This window comes from Neltuma alba, unplaced genomic scaffold (assembly GCF_004799145.2).
Source record: "Neltuma alba isolate B1F8T4 unplaced genomic scaffold, ASM479914v2 tig00011380_pilon, whole genome shotgun sequence".
Taxonomy (NCBI): domain Eukaryota; kingdom Viridiplantae; phylum Streptophyta; class Magnoliopsida; order Fabales; family Fabaceae; genus Neltuma; species Neltuma alba.
The window spans coordinates 87,995-108,880 of record NW_021636073.1 but is presented as its reverse complement, the minus strand read 5'-3'; the positions used below and the strand labels follow the sequence as shown (position 1 = coordinate 108,880).

General features: G+C 31.9%; 1 protein-coding gene and 1 pseudogene across 1 annotated transcript; both read right to left on the bottom strand.

Moving 5' to 3' along the window:
- Window positions 1-3,177: 3,177 nt before the first annotated feature.
- On the bottom strand, window positions 3,178-3,927 carry LOC114712611 (receptor like protein 27-like). The gene has a single exon (XM_028897158.1). It carries the CDS (start codon window positions 3,925-3,927, stop codon window positions 3,178-3,180), a length of 750 nt encoding a protein of 249 aa, XP_028752991.1.
- A 644-nt stretch (window positions 3,928-4,571) lies between these two features.
- Window positions 4,572-7,179, bottom strand: LOC114712610 (receptor-like protein 7; annotated as a pseudogene).
- Between the last annotated feature and the right edge of the window lie 13,707 nt (window positions 7,180-20,886).

Genomic DNA, 20,886 nt, shown 5'->3' with positions numbered 1-20,886 from the left:
ACATTATAATTTATGAGAAAAATATATAAATAAATTTAAAACTGTAAAATTGATTTGAACAATACGTAAATAAACTAAAAAAACTTTTAATAATAATTTATTGTTGTGAACCTATTTACATCAAATTTTAACAATTTGTTTGTATTAAATTTTAATAGTTTGAATCTAAATAGTTAAAATTCTAATTGATGGTGATGAGAATGAAATGTAAAGAAGAGGAAAACAAAAGAGTAAGATAAAGAAGATAAACCAGCTCCATTAATTACATCGTAGACACTGAGGATTATTCCTCCATTATTAACGCCACTCTTTCCTCCTTGCTTCGTAGTAATTAAGCAAAGCAATAATAGAAAATAATTAAAAAAGTAAAACACAAAATATATTGGAATGACCATTATTGATGAATAAAGCAAAAGTTTGCCATCGGGGCCCACCTTCTTTGAAAGGCAAAGGTGTTAGGGAAAATGACATTGAGATCCCATATAAGAAAACGTACAACAAAAAAGTTCCTTTAAATCTGATAATTCTTTGAAGTCCCAATGGACTTGACTGTAATATTAAGAAACTTAAAAAGACTTTATTGTCTTAGCGTAACAGAAAGAAAAGGTGCTGAGTTTCTCGCATAATGTGAGGCTGCTATAGTTGCAGAAAGAAGAAAGTAGTTATTGATGATGAAACATCTTCCCCATTATCGTTAGTGAATTCCAGAGAGCTTTCATTTGAATCTCTACAAATTTTCAGGTCTGGAACTTTCTTTCCTCTCCTCTCCTATACTATTTTTCTTGACTGATTGATTGTGTTTGGGAATGGGAATTTAAAAAATCATTTTTACCTTTGGTACTACCAAACTTTTGTTTTTGGTCTAAAATGAACAAGTTAATCAATGGAAAAGTTGTGCTTTTATTTGGTGCGTGTTAGTGATTTAAATTGGGATTATAGGATGATGATGGGTACTCTATTATATATTGTGGGTGGTGTTGCTTTGTTTTGGCACAGTTTAGTGGTAAAGAAAGAAAAGACAAAAGGTTAGTGTGAGCAGAAATCCTTAATATGAAATGGGATATTGTGTTGTCAATCAGACCGCGATAATTTTACCTCACAACTCAAAATCATTGAAAATAGTATGCTAAATATATATAAAGTATGAGAAATAAAAAAAAAACCTGAAACAAAAAGATGATCCGTAGGTAAATGTGATGTGACTGCGACTAACATTGAATAATGGTTTACTTTTACAGCACTCAAAGCAACTTTTCACTTCCGCCAATTTTACACCGTCAGCCGACCATCCTCCTTTTAGATATCAACCCTTCACTTTCGGGCCGTCCTAGCAGCTTTCATTTTTCTCATTCATGGCCGTCACAGCTTGCAATGTTAGTGGATTTAGGGTTTTTAAGGTTGTGTTTCTTTTCTCTCCTATGATATCTTCTTCCGTCTTCTCCCTTGATCTCCTTTTTTTTTTTCCTCCTTTCTTCTTCTTTGATCTAGATAGTCTCAACTCAGATCTAGTTTTTTTTCCCCAACCACGCAAAAGCATAACAAACTTAGGTCATACAGTTTTTGCAAAATCGTCCCGGTTCCCAGCTTAACGCCGGCTTCTAGTCCAAATGCCAGCTCAAAGTGGCTCGAAACAATTCACATGGCAAGGCGGGCCAATTACATGGAACGAGCCAGTGAAAGTATTCCGGTTACCGGTCGGAACAGTCCAAACATTGGTTAGGTACGGTTTTTAAATCATTGATAAGTAAAGCTATTTACTATTTATAAACTACTCTAAATAGATACAGGAAGAATCTCACCTATAAAAAGAGAGAGGCTTAAATTCAGATGTGTGAGAGTAGGATGATCATCAAAAAAGAAAAAAATGTTAAGGTGTTAGCCATTTTGCTGCATATGTCTGGGCCAAAACTAATGGACCAATATACTTTCAATCACAATGCTTGGCCCAAACAATTTTTCACAATAGGTCAAAGGACTCTAATTAGATTAGAGGAATATTGTCGAATTGGTTAATCTGGACCCAATTAATTAAAAAAAAAAAAAGTAATCCAGAACCATGTCTTGTTGCATTTTAAAGTTGGCTTAGCTTTTATTTTTTACCATAAGGCATAAGCTTTTATTTTAGGTTTCTATTTAGGTTTTTCTTAAAAATATGTTTTTTTCCTAGAGTTAAGTGATTATTTTTGGTTTCATTAAAAAAAAAAGATTATACCCACTATGTATCCTTCAATTATTTTAACTGCAAAAGGTTTTATTAAATGTACAATTGAGGAAAAAAAAGATTTAAAATAAAGTGTTGTCATAAAACTAAACCCTTTAATTGATTTGAATGTAAATTTAACTTTTCATAATTGAATCTTTAGAATTATTTTTGTATGGTGTACTAATTGAAATGAAATAACTCACAACTTATTAACACAAATTGCTCCTATGCGCTAGCATAAGAAACAAAATTTTTTTTGGTCTCAAACTTGTACGTATTTCATTGACCTTCAACAAATACAAAACAAAGCAGTGATAACAAATCACTTAAAATTACATAAATAGAATAATAGGCTATTACATTTAAAACAAAAGATGATACACTCTCAACTGACATGATATGAACAAAGAAAATAAGAAAGATAAAGACCTATAGCTTGTAACTAATTAGAAAACCACATTCTCAGGTAATTTATTCTTCCATTTGCATGACCTCTATTTCTCATGCTTTTGGCCTATTTCTTGGTGTTACCTCCAAAAGTCCTTACAAGCCATTGAGGTTTCCTAATGGAGAACATAACATAGCCTATAAGGAGTCTAAATACCATTCCACATCCATATCCCCAAGCTACTGGTTTCTAACCAAATCCAAATTTCTCATCAGCATCAAAGATTGGTGTTGGTGATTCTCCTTCATCCTTATTGCGAGATTTTGACAATGGAATACCGCACAATCCTGAATTCTCCTCATATGAATCTCTTTGGAATGTATCAAATTGTTCACCTCTTGGTATGATCCCCTCAAGCTAATTTTGCGAAAGGTTCAAAATAGCAAGAAAGTTGAGATTCGTCAATGTTTGAGGAATCTCACCCTTCAGCTTGTTATATGATAGATCCAATCATTCTAGACTTGTCAATTTTCCAATTGATCTTGGAATAGAATTAGAGATTCTATTGTGCGAAAGATTAAGCCTATTAGTGCATGTAGCTCTCCAATGGCTTAATCTCCCCATCAAATCTATTATTTGACAAGTCGATAGTGGCGAATATTGTCAATATCCTTTTCAACTCTACGATATAACCTTTCCGTGTGATCATCACTGAATCCTTATATCTTGAATAATTTTTACTTTCCATATATTGCGAACCAGCTTCAACATTATCTATTTTCATCATTCCTTCAAACTGCTTGATGTATGTTGCTGGCAAAGATCCATTAAAATGGTTGTTGGAAATGTAAAAAATCTTTAACTTAGGAAATGGATGCTTGGTCTTAGAACTAGAAATGGCTCCATAAAACTTATTCTCTCTTAAAACAAGTACTTGTAACTCTGGCAAATCATCAAGCCAACCAGGAAAGGTATCCCTGATCTTGTTGTGTCCAATATCAAAAATTTCTAGCTGAGTACAACGAGCCAAAGATAGAGATAACGATCCCTTGAGCCGATTGCTATTGAAATGAAAAGTTTGCAAGGCACTACTCTCTGAAAAATTGTTTGGTAAAGTTCCAAAAAAACCATTCATCTGTAGGTCTAGAACTGAGAGATTGGGGAGGCCAACAAGGTATTGTGGAATAGGTCTTGACAAGTTGTTGTGAGACAAGTTGAGTATCACAAGTGAGCTTCCATTGCAAAACAGAAAGGAGATATCCCTGCTAAATTTATTGTTTGAGACTGAGAAATAAGTTACTCCAAAGAATGGATTCGGGAGGTTTCCATGCAACATGTTGAAGCTAAGATCAAGAAATGTGATACTTGTATTTGAAAGGGATGAAGGGACTTGACCGCTAAAATTATTACTATTAAGTGCCAACTAGTCTAATTCACCAAGCTTTCCAAACACATCCAGTATTTTACCACTAAAATTATTCATTGAAAGATCTAACTTGAAGAGATATTCGAAGTTTGGAAGATATGATGGGATTTGACCCCTAAAACTATTATTGGAAAGATTTAAGGAAGTGAGATTTACAAGTGTTGAAAGAAATGAGATCCCACCACTAAATTTGTTGGAGGAAAGGTCCAAAAATGTTAGTTGAGTGAGATTCTTGAAACTCAGAGGAATAGGCCCTTCAAATTGATAATATCTAAGATGTAAAGTTTCAAGAGACTTCAAATGGCCTATGGAATGTGGTACTTCTCCAGAGAAAGGTATGTCATACATCATTAACTCCACTAAAGGAGAGCTCTAGTTGAGCTTTGGAAGTTGAACTTGAATATTTCTATTCCCTCCCAACTTTAGAAATTTAAGATTTTCTAAATAAAAAATGGTACTTGTTATATTACCTTGCAAAGAAGTTTTCCCAGTTGAAAGAGAGATCAAAGAGGATGACAATTTTCTGAGTAATATAAAAGACAAGGAGTTTGGTGTAATAGAGGACATGTTCACATAGTCTAAACCAATCATTCTTAAATTAGTTGTGTTTAGAATAAGCTTTTTCCAAGTAGATGGTTCAAGTCATAGTGATGAACTCCCCGTCATGTCAAAATTGAAAGACAAGTCAAGTGAGACCAATTTAGACAATTGTGAGATTTCAGACTGGATTTCACCAAAAAAATTATTGTAAAAAAGGTCTAAGGATGTGAGATGTTCTAGGTTTGAAAGGAATGAGATCTCACCACTAAACTTGTTTGAAGCAAGGTTCAAATAAGTCAATTGAGTGAGATTGCTCAAACCAAGAGGAATCCGCCCTTCAAAATTATAGAAGTCTAGACTCAAATGATTAAGATATTTCAAGTGGTCAATAGAATTAGGCACTTCTCCTAAGAAAGCTGTTTCACTAAGATCCAAAAGTGATAAAGGAGAGCTCCAATTGGACTTTGGAAGTTGACCAATGAGATATTCATTACTTGACAAATCTAGTAGTTAAAGGCTTTCTAAGCAGAGAATGTCACTTATAATATTCTCCTGCAACTCAGTATAAGAAAGTCTAAGAGAGACCAATGAGGATGACAAATTCATGAGTAAAGACAGGGAGCTTGGTGCAATAAAAGACATATTTACATCATCTAAAACAAGTTCTCATAGTCCGGTCATGTTTAGAATGAGCTTCTCCCACATGGATGGTTCAAGTCTTAAATCCAACCATTCATCTAAGAAAAATTCATTCCAAGACAAATCAAGAGAGACCAATTTAGACAATTCTGCAATTTTAGGAGGAATTTCACCAGCAAAACCAGAATTGCTTAAGTTAAGATACATGAGAGTGGAAAGATCACCAAATTGAGATGATATCAAAGACCCGCTAAAATCATTGTAAGCCAAGTTGAGTGTTTGGAGATGAGAAAGTTGGAAGAGGCTATTCTTTGGATAGAGTTGACCTTGGAGCCAACTACAACTAAGATCAAGGCCAATCACGTGGCCAGATATGGAGTCACATGTGATCCCATCCCACGAGCAACAATTCGAATCATTTCCCTATGAAGCTATTTTTGGGTAAGATGAGTTCTTAAACTTAATGGTATTTGTGTAGTCCTCATCATAAAACTCATCACACCACATTGAAGCAGACTGATTAAGAGAGAAAGAGTTTCTGAATTGGAGAAGCATGAAGGAGTCATGAGGATTACATAATGGTGGGTTAAGAGAAGAAGAAAGGGAGGAAGAAAGAAAGAAAAAGTACAAATAGATGATGATCGGAAATGCCATGAGTGAAATTAGAAGGCTATCAAGAAGCGAACGATTGATATGGAGCTTAACAAAAGAGGCTCTATTTATAATGCTACCTACACTATAAATGGCATGATGCACATGCAAACTCAAGATTTTTATCTGCAAATGAACCCCAAAACCAAAAATATGAATTAGTAATTGTTCTTCAAAAAGGGAGAAGCAAAAGTTTTGGTCTACAGAGCCCACTTTTAGTTGATGCTCGAAACAAAAAGAAAAACATGAAACTTTGTTAATGTTTTCTTACCTGACTTGGTCCATAAAAGAAAATATAATTACAAAAAAAATATAACGAATGAAACTTGGTGGTTGTTTCTTACTAGACTTCGCTATTGATAGTTCTACAATATGGGCAGATATTGTAAACAAATTTGAAAAGCTGGTCGTATTTCTTTTTGTGTAATTGATATCTCTGAAGACTTGTCCTTATAATATGATGGGCATAAAAATATACCATGGAAATATCATCATCTCAGTCCATTCAAAGTAAACGCATACAGATGGACTTATTATTATTTTTTAACTATGATAAGATAATATATTAAAATAAAAGGTATAAATATCACAAACAGTCGGATAATCCATATTAGCAATATTAAAAGAAAGAAAATTATTTTTAGAAATTACATCAATATAGTAAGATGAGAAATTATAAATAAGAGAACTTAATTCATCAATATCGTCAAAATAATTAAAAAAGTATAATATGCAGTTTAATTGGATTAAAAAAGTATAATGTGCAGTTAAAGTTTGCAACAGATACATGTTAATTGGTCGTTGTTGTTCATAATTTATACTGACAAGAATTAGTCAAGATTGACAAATATAATAATAGAAAAATCATAATATAATTATAAATTTGATTACAACAAATTAAACATAATATAATAATTTTCTTCTCCACAATTAATTAAACAGAATCCACTGTTGCACGATTTTATAAGGATGGGCCTATTTGGGATAACGTTCAAAAATACTTATTAGCATGTTTTATGTAAAATGAGACAAAACTCCTCTCAAATATTTACCTCGTATTACGTAAATCATGACAAGTTATTTATAAGTTATTCCAAATGTGTCCACTATCTTTTCCCACTCCTTTCATAATTTTTGTTGAGTTGAAAATTTTGAAAAATAGCAAGACATCTACACAGATATTTTCTTTTCCATTTTTAGAATATATACAAGCTTTTTGTAAACCAAAAAATTTAATATATTCTTATATTCAAATCATGTGGATATAGTCACCTTCATCGTCGATATATTTATTTTTCTATTACAAATATGCAATGGAAATACCTGTCGCATATTTGTATGAAGCTTATTCTACCCTGTTTATAAAATCGATTAAAGTCATCTTCAAAATATGCAATGATATTTTTTTTACTCCTTCTGTTATTTTTTGTTTAATTAAAAAATCAAGAGGGACAAATTATACAAAAACTTTTCCAGTTATATTGAAGCTAACTAAGCTATCTGCGTGCAATTATTCAGTTTATTTATATTCATCACATTTAAAATTACTGTCTATTTTAGCTTGATTTCATCTCCTTAAAGGTCCTTTGAAAAGGTGATAGACAAAAGGCCAATGAATGAGAAAATACTATCGTGCACCCCACACGCATAATGATTGATCTGATAATTAAGACAAAAATAATTAGAAAAGCAATAAAATCTATAGGAAATTAAATGTGCATAATAACATGAATTCATGTGTTTTAACTACTATTTACAGAAGATAAAAGAATGCCAACCAATAAAAAGTTAAATAACTAAAACACACTCACAACTCTGAATAATTGTAAAGAATATTCGTTTTTGCTTTATTTGACATAGAATTATTTAGAATCAATGCTTATAATTTTTTCCCTCTATTTTATTATTATTTTTTGGTGAAAAATATTTTATTATTTTTATGAATAAAAAATTGGTAAAAGTCAGGGGACCATCTAAAGATGGAATGCTGTGCCAATTGACCAATTGATCCCGCAAAATTTTTTTTTTCTTTTGATCAGTAGATCCCCAAATTTTAATATTCGGCAATGAAGAATATTTATCAAAGATAATTCAACAATTTAACTTTTGAAAATCATAAATTTTATCCTGTATATGCAATCTAAATCTTTATTGCTATTATGTACTTCCTTGCATATATGCCTCGTGCAAATTTTCCATATTTGTTTGGCAGAATTCTAAACTTTCTAATATCATTTCTATGCAAGTAGCAATTTGCATGACAGGTTTCTCTAGCTCCAAGAGAGGGGTTTCAAATTAGTTTTTGAAAAAAAAACAAAAAAAGACCATGAAAATTAAAAATTTGCATATGGAGACCCATTCACAAAAATTGTTAGCGTTTACTTATCAGTTATTATTAAAACTAATACTAATATTGTAACGGATCCATTTTTACAGTTTTTCTATTTCCAAAGTCTTTTTTTTATTTTTCCTTATTTTTTTTTAAAAAAATGGAGTTTGTGAACGATTTATGCGGATGAATTATTGACTATGTGATGTGAATAAAGGTTTGTAGAGTCATCTTATAAAAAAATTTCCAAATGGCCCCATTTTAACAAATTATATTGACAACACGTACATTATAGTAAGTAGGAAAAAATAATTAGATACATCAAAAAATACTTTAGGGGTTAGAAGCATTTGAAAAAATATTTCAGAAAAAAAATATTTTAAGATGCTAGATCTACCTTAACCCTAACTTCATACAAAGAAAACTTATAGGCAAAATCTTAATTATTGTTACAAACTCCTTATTATTCGATGGAAATTAAGAGTTTCTTTAGTTTTAACAAAAGCTAGAAAATTTATTCTTAAAAGGATTTTTTCTCCATCAAAAATTAGAAATAGTCATTATAATTTATTTGAAAGAAAATTCTGTGAATTAATAATCCAACGCGAATAGGGCTATAGCGAGTCAAGGAGAACTTCTAAAGCTCGGAAAAGTTGGTTATCATTTACATAAATTTCTCTCTATATATAGCTGTAAATAACCATAAAGAAGACTCATTTGTCTTTATTTGACATAAAATTAATTTAGTAGCAGGCTTTATGACCAAGATCAATTCTTATGATCTTTTTTCTTTATTTTATTATTTGTATGATTCTAAAAAAAATTCGTAAAATACAGTGGAAATTTCTTCTTTTTTCTTTTTTGGTGATAAGTGGAAATTTCATCTAAAGATGAAATGCCGTGCAAGGAGTGCCAATAGACCAATTGACCCCAAATTTCCTCTTCTTTTCCTTTTCTTTTTGACCAATAGATCCCAAAATGTAAATACTTGGCAACTAATACTGCTATTTATCATGAAAAATTCCAATAGTCTAACAATTAAAAATAAAACAGTACCATCTGACAGTATTTTTTTTAGTGTATTGAACACTCTAAATTATTTATAATACAGCTAACATTTTAAAGTATTTTTTTTTATATACGTTCACTGTTGTGAAGTCTTTTTTAATGCATTCAACACCTCAAAATATTTTTTTTAGATGTGTCCAACACTTAAAAATATTTTTTGGTACATTAAGCACCAAGACAAAAAAAATACTTCAGAGTGCTACACACCTAAAAAATGTTTGGGGGTTCTAGTTACACTATAAAATATTTTGGGATATTGAATACACTTAAGAAAATATTTCGGAGGTGTTGGGTGCACCTTAACCCTCTCCATCATTGCTTTGCTTAATTACTGAGGAAAGAGTGGTGTTAATAATGGAGGAATTATCCTCGTTGTCTGTCACGTAATTTAAGGGAGCTGGTTTATCTTCTTTATCTTATAATCTTTTGTTTTCCTTTCGTTTACCTTTCATTCTCATCACCATTAATTATAATTTTAACTATTTAGATTTAAACTATTAAAATTTAATTTGAACAAATTGTTAAAATTTGATGTAACTAGATCTACAACAATAAATTATCATTAAATTTTTTTTTTAGTTTATGTACGGATTGTTGAAATCAAACTTCAACAGTTTAAATTCATTTATATATTTTCTTATCAATTTATAATGATAGTTCTACAAAATATTGAATTTGAACCGTTAACATTAGAATCAATAGTAAAAGGAAGGAGAAAAGGAGTAAGGTAAAAAAAGAGAAGGCATTTCCGTAATTAAGTAGGGTCATCCAAGGGGAAATAACAAAAAGATAGAAATAAAAGAAGGCAAAAAATAAAGGTGTTACCGTGTGGAGCCGACTGAGACTTTAAGTTTATCCAAATAAATATAAAAACCACAACTTTTTTCATCCTACATGATAATGAGAACGGATCCAAAAGAGAGGTAAGAACAGAGTTCATACATATACTTCATAGATAATTAGATATAGACTCAAAACACCACTGCCCTGCCTGCACGCATTAGCTAAGTTTAAAAGATTCCACTTTATATTAATTAACGAGGACACTGCTATTGTCATTTGTCATATACATTCATCTTCTTCCTTCTTCTTGGGCATCAAATCATCGCTGTTTATTGCTTTCTTGAAACGTTAGGAGTATTTTCCTGGTGTCAAAGGCTTTGAAGTCCTTATAGTCCTTTCATCAGGCATTTTGAGATTTTACGACTTTCTTTGAACCTGTGCAAGAGGCAAGATTGGTTTAAAATTGGTTCACTTTCTTTCCTTTTCAGTATCCTGTTCTAATCGCTCTATGCGATTTGTTAAAGTCCCTAATTTAATTTCCTTTTTTCATTTTTTTCTTTCTAGTCTTTGCACTTTGATTTTTATTTCACAAACCTCCAAATGCTGATGGTTGTATTTATATTTTGAATCGTTCAGCTTCTTAATTCTCGCAAATGGCACCTGATGATCAAGAAGTTGGGTGTTCTTCAAGCGGTTCTTGTTCAATTTGCAAACAGAAGAAATATGATGTGTTTGTGAATTTTTGAGGAGAAGACACTCATAAAAATTTTACAGACCCCTTCTATGCTGCTTTGGACACAAGGACATAACAACTTTTAGAGATGAGGAAGACCTTGAAAGAGAAGAAGTTATTAAACCAAGTCTGCTCGAAGCAATTGAACAATCTTTCTCTGCAATTGTTATTCTCTCTAAAAACTATGCTACTTCCACATGGTGCTTAGATGAACTCCGATAGATCTTTGATTCTAAGAAAGCATTGGGCCTTCTTGTATTTCCAATCTTTTATGGTGTAAATCCATCTGATGTTCGGCATCAGAAAGGAAGCTTTGCAGAAGCCTCTAAAAAGCATGAACAAAAATTTGCATATGACAAAGGGAAGGTGCAAAGATGGAGGCATGCTTAGCAGAAGTTGCTGACTTGTCTGGCTGGAACTCTGAAAATTAGTAACTTTTATGACTTTAGGCTGTGCTTAATTAGAACTTTTTTTTTTTTCCCGCAAGAATTGAAATTGTTTAGCTGCAGTAATATTAATTGTTTGGTGGTATGTTCCACAACTGTGTTCAATCTGTGATGATATCGTTAAAGTGGTTAACTTTTTTGGCGGTCATATCTTGGATTGAACCATGTATTGGACATTAAAGTGAGACTACAATAATATTATAAGATAGGAATAGATAAATTGACCTTTATATAAGAAACAAAACGGGCCTAGAGAAAAGGTTAATTGATATATGTATAGACATAAAGTTTTTTCCCCCCAACGGATAGATATAAAGGTTGCAATGTTGTAAACATACATATTGTGTAGCGGAAATTAGTATCATAAAGATTCAGTACTCGATCTTGGCCAAAATGTAAGACAAGAAAAGTAAAATTTTCATTTTGCATAAAGATAATGCATCTTCACCAATTAGCGTTTTCCTTTAGAAAAATGAAAGTCACATTTATATTTAAGTGCTATATGAGCAACATGAATATCAAATTACTTTTATTTTCGATTATTCTATGAGAAAAAGTTTTGCATAACATATGAAACTTTTAATAAATTGGGTGTAGCCTTGTTATAGTTTTTTAAACCAATGCACGTTTATGAATAATGCATTTTGTAAAATAAATTATTATATATATTAACCTCCATTCTAGTAGTGAAACATTCTTTTTTTTTTTTTGGGGAAACCATATAAAAACATTCTTTAATAGAGCTTGTTCCCCTCTCCTTGACTCTTCGAAAGCATCTTTTGAGTTTTGAGCAATCTATGGTTAAATTAATTCTATGCAATGACTATAAGGCTAAGTCAATGCCAGTAAAAATATCTTATAATTAATATTGATCACTAATAGTTAGGAATCCAGGTTTGAATATAGGTGATGGCTCACTGGTATAAATCAGACTTGAGGGAAAGTAAGTTGAAGATCCAAACACATGTATGCAATTTTAAAAGTCATTTCACTTAAAATGATGATATTATTATTCTGTTTTCTTTTGTAGGTATGAAACAAAACTCGTTGAAATTGTTGCTGAAATGGTGAGGTTCAAAATTAGATGCTAAACCGCCCTTTGACTTAAATCATGTTGGTGTGGTCGAAACTCACTTAAATGATGATAAACTTGTTGGGCTTGAAGAAAAATTAGCAGAATTTGATTCATTTGTCACAAGTCGGTTGGAGGATGAAGATCAATTTATAGGAATATGGGGAATGGGAGGGTTAGGGAAAACTACTCTTGCTAAAGTTTTTTATGAGAAAAGACAGAAAGACTTTGGCTTTCATTGCTTTCTTCAAAATGTTAGAGAGTTATCTACAAAAGATGATGGTTTGATTTCTTTGCAAAGAGAACTTCTTGCACGTTTGAAAAAACAAAACAGTGTGAAAGTGTGTAATTGTTATGAAGGAAGCCAGCTGATAAGAAGAATGTTATGCCGTAAAAAAAGTTCTACTTGTCCTTGACGATGTGAGTGACATAAGCCAACCTGAGAATTTGGCTCGAAAAGGATGGTTTGGCTTAGGAAGTAGAATAATACTAACAACTAGAGATCAGCTTCTGTTACTTGAGTATGGTGTTCCTCAGTATAAGATGAATTTCTTAAATCAAGTTGAGTCTTGTCAACTTTTTCTTCAAAAAGCATTTAAGGCAAATAAACCAAAGGGAGATTTTTTTTTAAGCTTTCTAAAATTTTGATCAATGCTGCCAAGAGACTTTCATTGGCACTCAAAGTGCTTGGCTCATTTCTTTATGGAAGAAATATACCAGAATGAAAGGAAGTACTCAAGAAGATTCCTTTAAATGGCATTTTTGATATACTAAAAGTGAGCTTTGATGGATTGCAATATAATGAGAAGAATACATTCTTAGATATTGCTTGCTTTTTCAATGGGATGACCAAGTATGAAATCATAGAAATTTTAGAAAATAGTGGTCTATGCCCAAAAATTGGAATAGATGTTCTTATTGAGAAATCATTGGTAACTGAAGTGAAAGCGTACTTGAGGGTGCATGACATGCTTCAAGAAAGGGCTCATGAAATTGTTATTCGTGAATCACCCGATGATGCCAGAAAGCGTAGTAGGATATGGTCCTTGGAAGATGCTAATCATGTGTTGGCAAATGAGATGGTAACATTCCCTCCCTTTTTTGTGGTTGCCTTCTTAATTTAGTAATATATTCCATGCATTTTTCATGTTATTATTAGATTGACTTATTGTTTTATATATAGGGAACTGAAGCAATCCGTGGTATATTGCATCTCTCGATTTGGCCCGATTCTTCCACTGATTCCACATCCTCCGTCGCGTTCCGCCATGGCGGCTGTGACTATGAAAGCATTCGGTGAAGCTTCAACGGAGCAGAGGCGGGGCTAGGCGTTCGATCTGTCAGGGCAGTGGGCTAGCGGCTGGAGCTCGGAGCTTAAGGGGAGTTCATTGCATGTATTATCCCTCTTCTTCATTGCATTTCTGATTCTAGGTCTTAGATGTTAGTTGTGTGATGTTGAAGGAATGTGGTGACTACTATGTTAGGGATTTGGATGGCTATTGATTCGTATTGTGATTTGTTTCTGATTCTTGATTTAGAGTATGATTGATCTCTTGCATTAAACTGGTTTCATATTGGCTGCGTTAGGGTCAGATCCATATGGCAATCTGCTGTCATAGTTGGGCTTAATGAATTCGGTCTTGAGCATCAAATTAGGAATAGATTGTTCAATATGTCCAGCTAATACTGCTCTGCGATTTGTTAAAGTTCCAAATATTTTTTTTTTTTGAGTAAGCAAGCAGAGCTTGCGAGCAGGATCGAACCCTGTTAAAGCTATCATGCCACAGCGCTGCACAGGCGCGGGCCAAATGAATTCTTATACGTAACAAGTATTAGTACTATGTTTTGACATTTAATTAGTATTAGTATCAATGTTTTCCCAATTTTTATTACTTTATGTTGTACTTCTTCTTCTTTTTAATTATTATTCTGATTATGCTTACTACGAAGGAGGGAGGAAAGAGTGGTGAAAAATATTTTTCAGCGTAAAAATTATTTTTCATATTTTTTATTAAAAATTAGGCTTTATATTGGAATCCTAAAATTTTGATGGTGTTCAAAGTCGTCTCATGGAGTTAATATAATGTCCTTCCGAAGAAGGTGGCACTATGACAATCTTTTACTTTATTCATCAATACAATTATAGCCATTCCAATATTTTTTGTTTTACCTTTTTTTTTTTAATTATTTTCTATTTTAGCCCGGCTTAATTACTACGAAAGCCGGGAGGAAAGAGTAGTGTTAACAATGGAGGAATGACCCGTAGTGTCTGCCATGTAATTAATAGAGCTGGTTTTGTCTTCTTTATCTTAATGTTTTTTTCCTCTCTCCTTTCCCTTTCATTCTCCTCACCATTAATTATAATTTAAAATTTTTAGATTTATACTATCAAAATTTGATCTCAACATATTGTTAAAATTTGAAGTAAATAATTTACAACAATAAATTATTATTAAAAATTTTTATTTTTTACTTCATTAATGGATTATTCAATTCAAATTTTTACGGTTTAAATTTATTTATATTTTTTTTATAAATTTATAATGATAGTTTTATAAAATATTGAATTTGAACCATTAAAATTATGATAAATAGTAATGAAAATAAAAAAGGAAGGACAAAAGAGTAAGATATAAAAGAGAAGTCAATTTCGTAATTAAGATGGCCATCCAAAAGAAAATGACAAAAAGATAGAAATAAAAGAAGGTGAAAAGTAGCGGTCCAAAAACAAAAAAAACAAGAAGGCGAAAAATAAAGGAAAACCGCGTGAAGCCGATTGAGACTATTTGAATTTATCTTTATCTAAATAAATATAAAAATCACAACTTTTTTTATCACACATGAAAGTGAGAATGGATTTAAAAGAGAGGTATGAACAGAGCTCATATATATACTTCATAGATATAAACACAAGACAGCCCCGCCTCACCTGTACCCATTAGATAAGTTTAAAAGATTCCACTTTATATTAATTAACGAGGACGCCGCTACTGTCATTTGTTATTTACCTTCATCTTCTTCTTTCTTCTCGGGTATCAAATCATCGCTGTTTCTTGTTTTCTTGAAACGTTAGGAGTATTTTCCTGGGGTCGAAGGCTTTTGATGTCCTCGTAGTTCTTTCATCAGGCATTTTGGGGTTTTATGACTTTCTTTGAATCTGTGCAAGAGGTTACATATCCCATCTAAAAGACTGGTTTAAAATTGGTTCACTTTCTTTCCTCTTTAGTGTCCTGCTCTATTTGCTCTACACGATATGTTAAAGTTCCCAATTTCCTTTTTTTTTCCTGTGTAGTCTTTTCTTTTTGATTATGTTTTACACACATCCTGATGCTCATGTTTGTATTTAGATTTTGAATCGTCCAAGTTCAGAATTCTTGCAATGGCACTTGAAGATCAAGAGTTGGGTGTTCTTCAAGTAGTTCTCGTACAACAAATAGGAGACAGAAGAAATATGATGTGTTTTTAAGTTTTCGAGGAGAAGACACTGGAAAGAATTTTACAGACCACTTGTATGCTGCTTTGTGTCACAGTGGACTGATAGTTTTTAGAGATGAAGAAGAGCTTGAAAGGGGAGAAGTTATCAATCCAAGTTTGCTTCAAGCAATTGAAGAATCTTTTTCTGTAATTGTTGTTCTCTCTAAAAACTATGCTACTTCCGCATGGTGCTTAGATGAACTCCTAAAGATCCTTCATTCTAAGAAAGCACAGGGCCTTCGTGTATTTCCAATCTTTTATAGTGTAGACCTGTCTGATGTTCGGCATCAGAAAGAAAGTTTTGCAGAAGCCTTTGAAGAGCATGAACAGAAATTTACACATGACAAAGGGAAGGTGCAAAGATGGAGGGATGCTTTGAGAGAAATTGCTAACTTGGCTGGTTGGAACTCTGAAGATTATCAGTAATTTTTACTATTTCAAAAAATTATCATGACTTTAGGCTACACTTAATTAATGCTAATATTATTCTATCATCTTTTGTAGGTATGAAACGAAACTCATTAAAGAAATTACTGATATGGTGAGGTCAAAAATAGATGAACAGCCACCATTGGATTCAAATGATGAATATGATGATGATGATTGGCTTGTTCGAATTGATGAAAAAATAGCAGATTTTAATTCATTTCTAGCAAATACATTGGAGGAAGTTCAATTTATAGGAATATGGGAAATGGGAGGGTTAGGCAAAACTACTCTTGCAAGAGCTGTTTATGAGAGAATAAAAAAGAACTATGAAGTTCATTACTTTCTTCATAATGTCAGAGAGAAATCAGCACAATATGGTGGTTTAATTGAACTCCAAAAGGAACTTCTTTCTCATCCGAAAAGAAGAACTAGAACGGAAGTGGGTAATTATTATGATGGGAGTTAATCAAAAGAATGTTGTGCAAAACAAGAGTTCTACTTGTCCTTGATGATGTGAGTGACATAAGCCAACTTGATAATTTGGCTGGAAAGAAAGGATGGTTTGGCCAAGGGAGTAAAATAAGAATAACAACAAGAGATCAGCATTTGTTAGTTGAGCATAGTGTTTCTCAATATGAGATGCATTTTTTAAATCAAGTTGAGTCCCGTCAACTTTTCCTTCAAAAAGCATTTAAAGGAAATCAACCAAATAGAGCTTTCTAGAATTTTGATTAATTCTGCCAGAGGACTTCCATTGGCACTCAAAAGTGCTTGGCTCATTTCTTTGTGGAAGAAATATACCAGAATGGGAGGATGCACTCAAGAAGATTCCTTCAAGTTCCATTTTTGATATACTTAAAGTGAGCTTTGATGGATTGCAATATAATGAGAATATTTTATTCTTAGATATTGCTTACTTTTTTAATGGAATGGCCAAGTATAAAATCATAGAAATTTTAGAAAATAGTGATATATGCCCAGAAATTGGAATAGGTGTTCTTATTGAGAGGTCATTGGTAACTGAAGTGAAAGGGCATTTGAGGGTGCATGATATGCTTCAAGAAATGGCTGAAGAAATTGTTTTTCGTGTGTCACCCGATGATGCCAGCAAGCATAGTGGAATGTGGTCTTTGGAGGATGCTAATCATGTGTTGGGAAATAAGAGGGTAATATTCCCTCCCTTTTTGTAACTACATTCTTAATTGAGTAATATAATCCATGCATTTTTCATGTTATTATTAGTTTGACATTGTTTTATATATAGGGAACTGAAGCAATTTGTAGTATAGTGGTAAATTTTTACAAACCGCATGCCATACATTTGGATCCTGAAGCCCTTTTTAGTATGAGCAATCTCAAGTTACTTATCATATTACATTCTTCATGTGGCCAATTGAATCTTCATAGACTTAGCTACCTTTCCAATTCATTGAAAGTCATAGCATGGGAGGAGTATCCTTTAGATTTCCTACCAGGGCAAACTCAATTGGATGAACTTGTTTATCTTAAAACGCAACATAGCAAATTAAAAGAACTTTGGAGAGGAACTCAGGTAATTAAGGTCATTTGCTTAAATTTGTTTGTCTGTAATTGATGCATGTATCACTAGCTAGTTGCTGGTTTCTGAAGGCTTGTCTTTTTTGTTCTTTTCAGTTTCTACGAAGCTTGAAGTTCATTAATTTGAGTCATTCAACAAACTTGATCAGAACACCAAATTTTAAGAATACTCCTAATCTTTAAAGATTAATTCTTGAAGGGTGTACAAAGCTTGTTGAAGTTCACCACTCTCTGGGGCAACACAAGAATCTTGTCATTGTTGGTTTTAAAAGTTACAAAAGTATTAAAACTCTTCCCACAAAATTGGAGACGAAGTGCTTAGAGAAATTTATTCTCTCTAGTTGTTTAAAAGTTAAAAGGCTTCCTCAGTTTGGTAAATGTATGGAACGCTTATTCGAGCTTGGTTTAGAAGGGACTGCTATATCCAAATTACCTCAATCACTAGTCAATTTGAGCGGTCTTGCTACATTGACTTTAAAGAGATACAAAAATTTGGAATGCCTTCCAAGAGATTTTCAAAAATTGAAAGCTATAGAGAAAATTGATATTTCTGATTGCTCAAAGTTTTCAAGACTTCCAGAAAATTTGACTGAAAATGAGGCATTGAGAGAATTTTATGTGGGTAGAACTGCTATAAAAGAAGTTTCTTCATGCCCGAATAGTTTAAAAGCATTATCTCTTCGCGGATGCAATACTTGTTATCCACAATCTTCACCATCGTGGCATCACTACCCTTCTCAAGTGGCATTTAGGCTTCGAAGGCCTTCAAGTTCAACAACGTTTATGTGGTCTCCTTCCTTTTCAATTCCATCATGTTCTCTGGTCCTGTTAAGTTTGAGTTATTGCAATCTTCATGATAGATCACTATTAAGTGAAATTGGCAATTTATCAACATTGGCAGTATTAGATTTGAGAGGAAAAAATTTTGTTGAGTTTGCTTCGCTCCTCTTTTCAAACCTTCGAAAGCTTGAATTTATTGCTGTCAATGATTGCCCATGGCTTCAGTTTTTGCCTCAACTTCCAGCAAACTTGTCATTTATGCAAGCTGGTGATTGTCCATTATTAGAACATTATGCATGTTCACAGCAACTATGGGAATTCATTGAGTAATTTGAATGTCAGGTTTATTTGATTTCTCTTCACCATTATTTTTTTTTCACATTAGTCATTATAATTCCATATTTATGATGCCAAATTTTTTGTTACAGACTCAACACCAAAGTGAATTCTCATGTGAAAAATGGAAAATAAAGCTTTTAAGCGACCTCTTCTCGGGAATTGTAACTTGGGAATCGCAAGTTGAGTATTTGAATTCTCTTGAATTTCGAGCTTATTTGGTTTTCTTATTTGACTATTTCTTACACGTGAATTATTGTACACCTAACATGAATAATTTTTCATCACAGCCTCATGATGACTTCTTCATGCAACCTACTCGCATATTGACTGTTCTTGGTAGTGAAGTATCATCATGGTTTCACAATCAAAACTACTTTTGTGTGGAAGATTTGCCTTACTAGCATATAACAAACGTGTCGTTTATAGTAAACAGGCCTAATTCATGCTGTTCAAGTGAATGGTGGGGCATAGTCATATGCTTAGTGTTAGAAAATGATATGGAATATGCAAACTGTGATCTTTTGCCTATCTTTGTTGGACTTATAGAGTTTCTAATGGTGAATATTCAAATTCGTACCGTATCAGTAGAATTTTTTTTGCTGTCTAGATGTCGTCATCAACGATGTGTTATCCACATTCATTTTTCCTCATTTGTTGGGAAACAACTGCAAATAGTATTTTTCACTAATGTACGTTCGAATGGGAAGTCAGATTTTAAAATAAGGCAGTGTGGATGGAGTGTGGTGTGTAAAGAAGATGTTGAAAGATGACGAAACACAAGTGATGAAGGCTGCAGTTTCAGCAATAATAATGATTAGTTCATTGTTGAAGATGAATCCTTTACTAGAGAATGGGAAAGTTGAAACAATTGCTTCAAGGTAAGCTTAAACAAATGGACACAAGCACATGGTATTACAGATTAAATCTTTTTTTGAGAGTAAAATACACCGACCATCCTTCTATTTTATCTCGATTATAGAAACTTCATCTCTATTTTGAAAATGTATATAAACCTCCATTACAATTAAAATGTATGTTACACAAATCTCCCTCTTATATTTAATATTCAATTTCCATCCATCCAAACTGTTAGTTGACCATTAGCTTGACTTTAAATTTTTTTTTTGTATCAAAATGCCCCTTTTTTAACTTAAATAATTATTTAGACATTTATATTTTCCAAAAAATATTTTTTATAAATCAAAAATAATTTTAATATGTATATTTTTAAAATTTCTAATATGTTATAAAATTTATTAATTTTGATCTAAATCATAAAATTTTATAATTTTAATATTTTATCACATTCATTGGAAATTATTTACTTTGATTTCTTTTAAATTGTAAAAACATATTTCAAATACATAGTTTTTGTTTATCGTAGAGTTTAAATAACATAAGTTTAAAAGATTTTATAAATTATTTAAATTTATAATTCAAAATTTTTAAACACATCTTTGTTACAAAAATTCATAAACATGTTTAGTCAAAGTATATATATCTATTTAAAAAATTAGTTAAATTTTTAATCAAGTCTTTTATATTTGCTTTAAATGAATGAAATTTATATAACTGTAAAAATATAATTTAGAAATTTATTAGAATAAAGGGTAAAATAGTAAGTAAAATTTATTTTGATATAAATTTCAGTTAAAAATAATGTTTTTAGAATCTTTTTAGATTATTCTAATGGGTGTAATTTATTGGATTAAACTGTATATTTTTAAAATAGAAGAGAAGTCTATGTAATTAATACAAACTAGAAGGGTAGTCAAAACATTTTACTCTTTTTTTAATGTTTTTAAATTTAATCACGGGACGAATAAAATATATGTAACATTTTGTTATACATAGCTCTATTGTTATTACTTTTTCACTCTTAATTAGTTGGTTAAATTGTGATATGTAGAAGTCATGCTTTGAACCATGGATATGGCGGGAGTGATTGTGGCAAGTGGGACATCATTTTGCATTACACCAGTCTCTGTTGAAAATTTTTTTTATTGAGGTTATTTTTACTTTAATTCAT

What these genes read in the sequence shown, in the direction of transcription:
- LOC114712611 (XM_028897158.1), bottom strand. Translation starts at nt 3,927, where the DNA reads ATGTTGCATGGAAACCTCCCGAATCCATTCTTTGGAGTAACTTATTTC.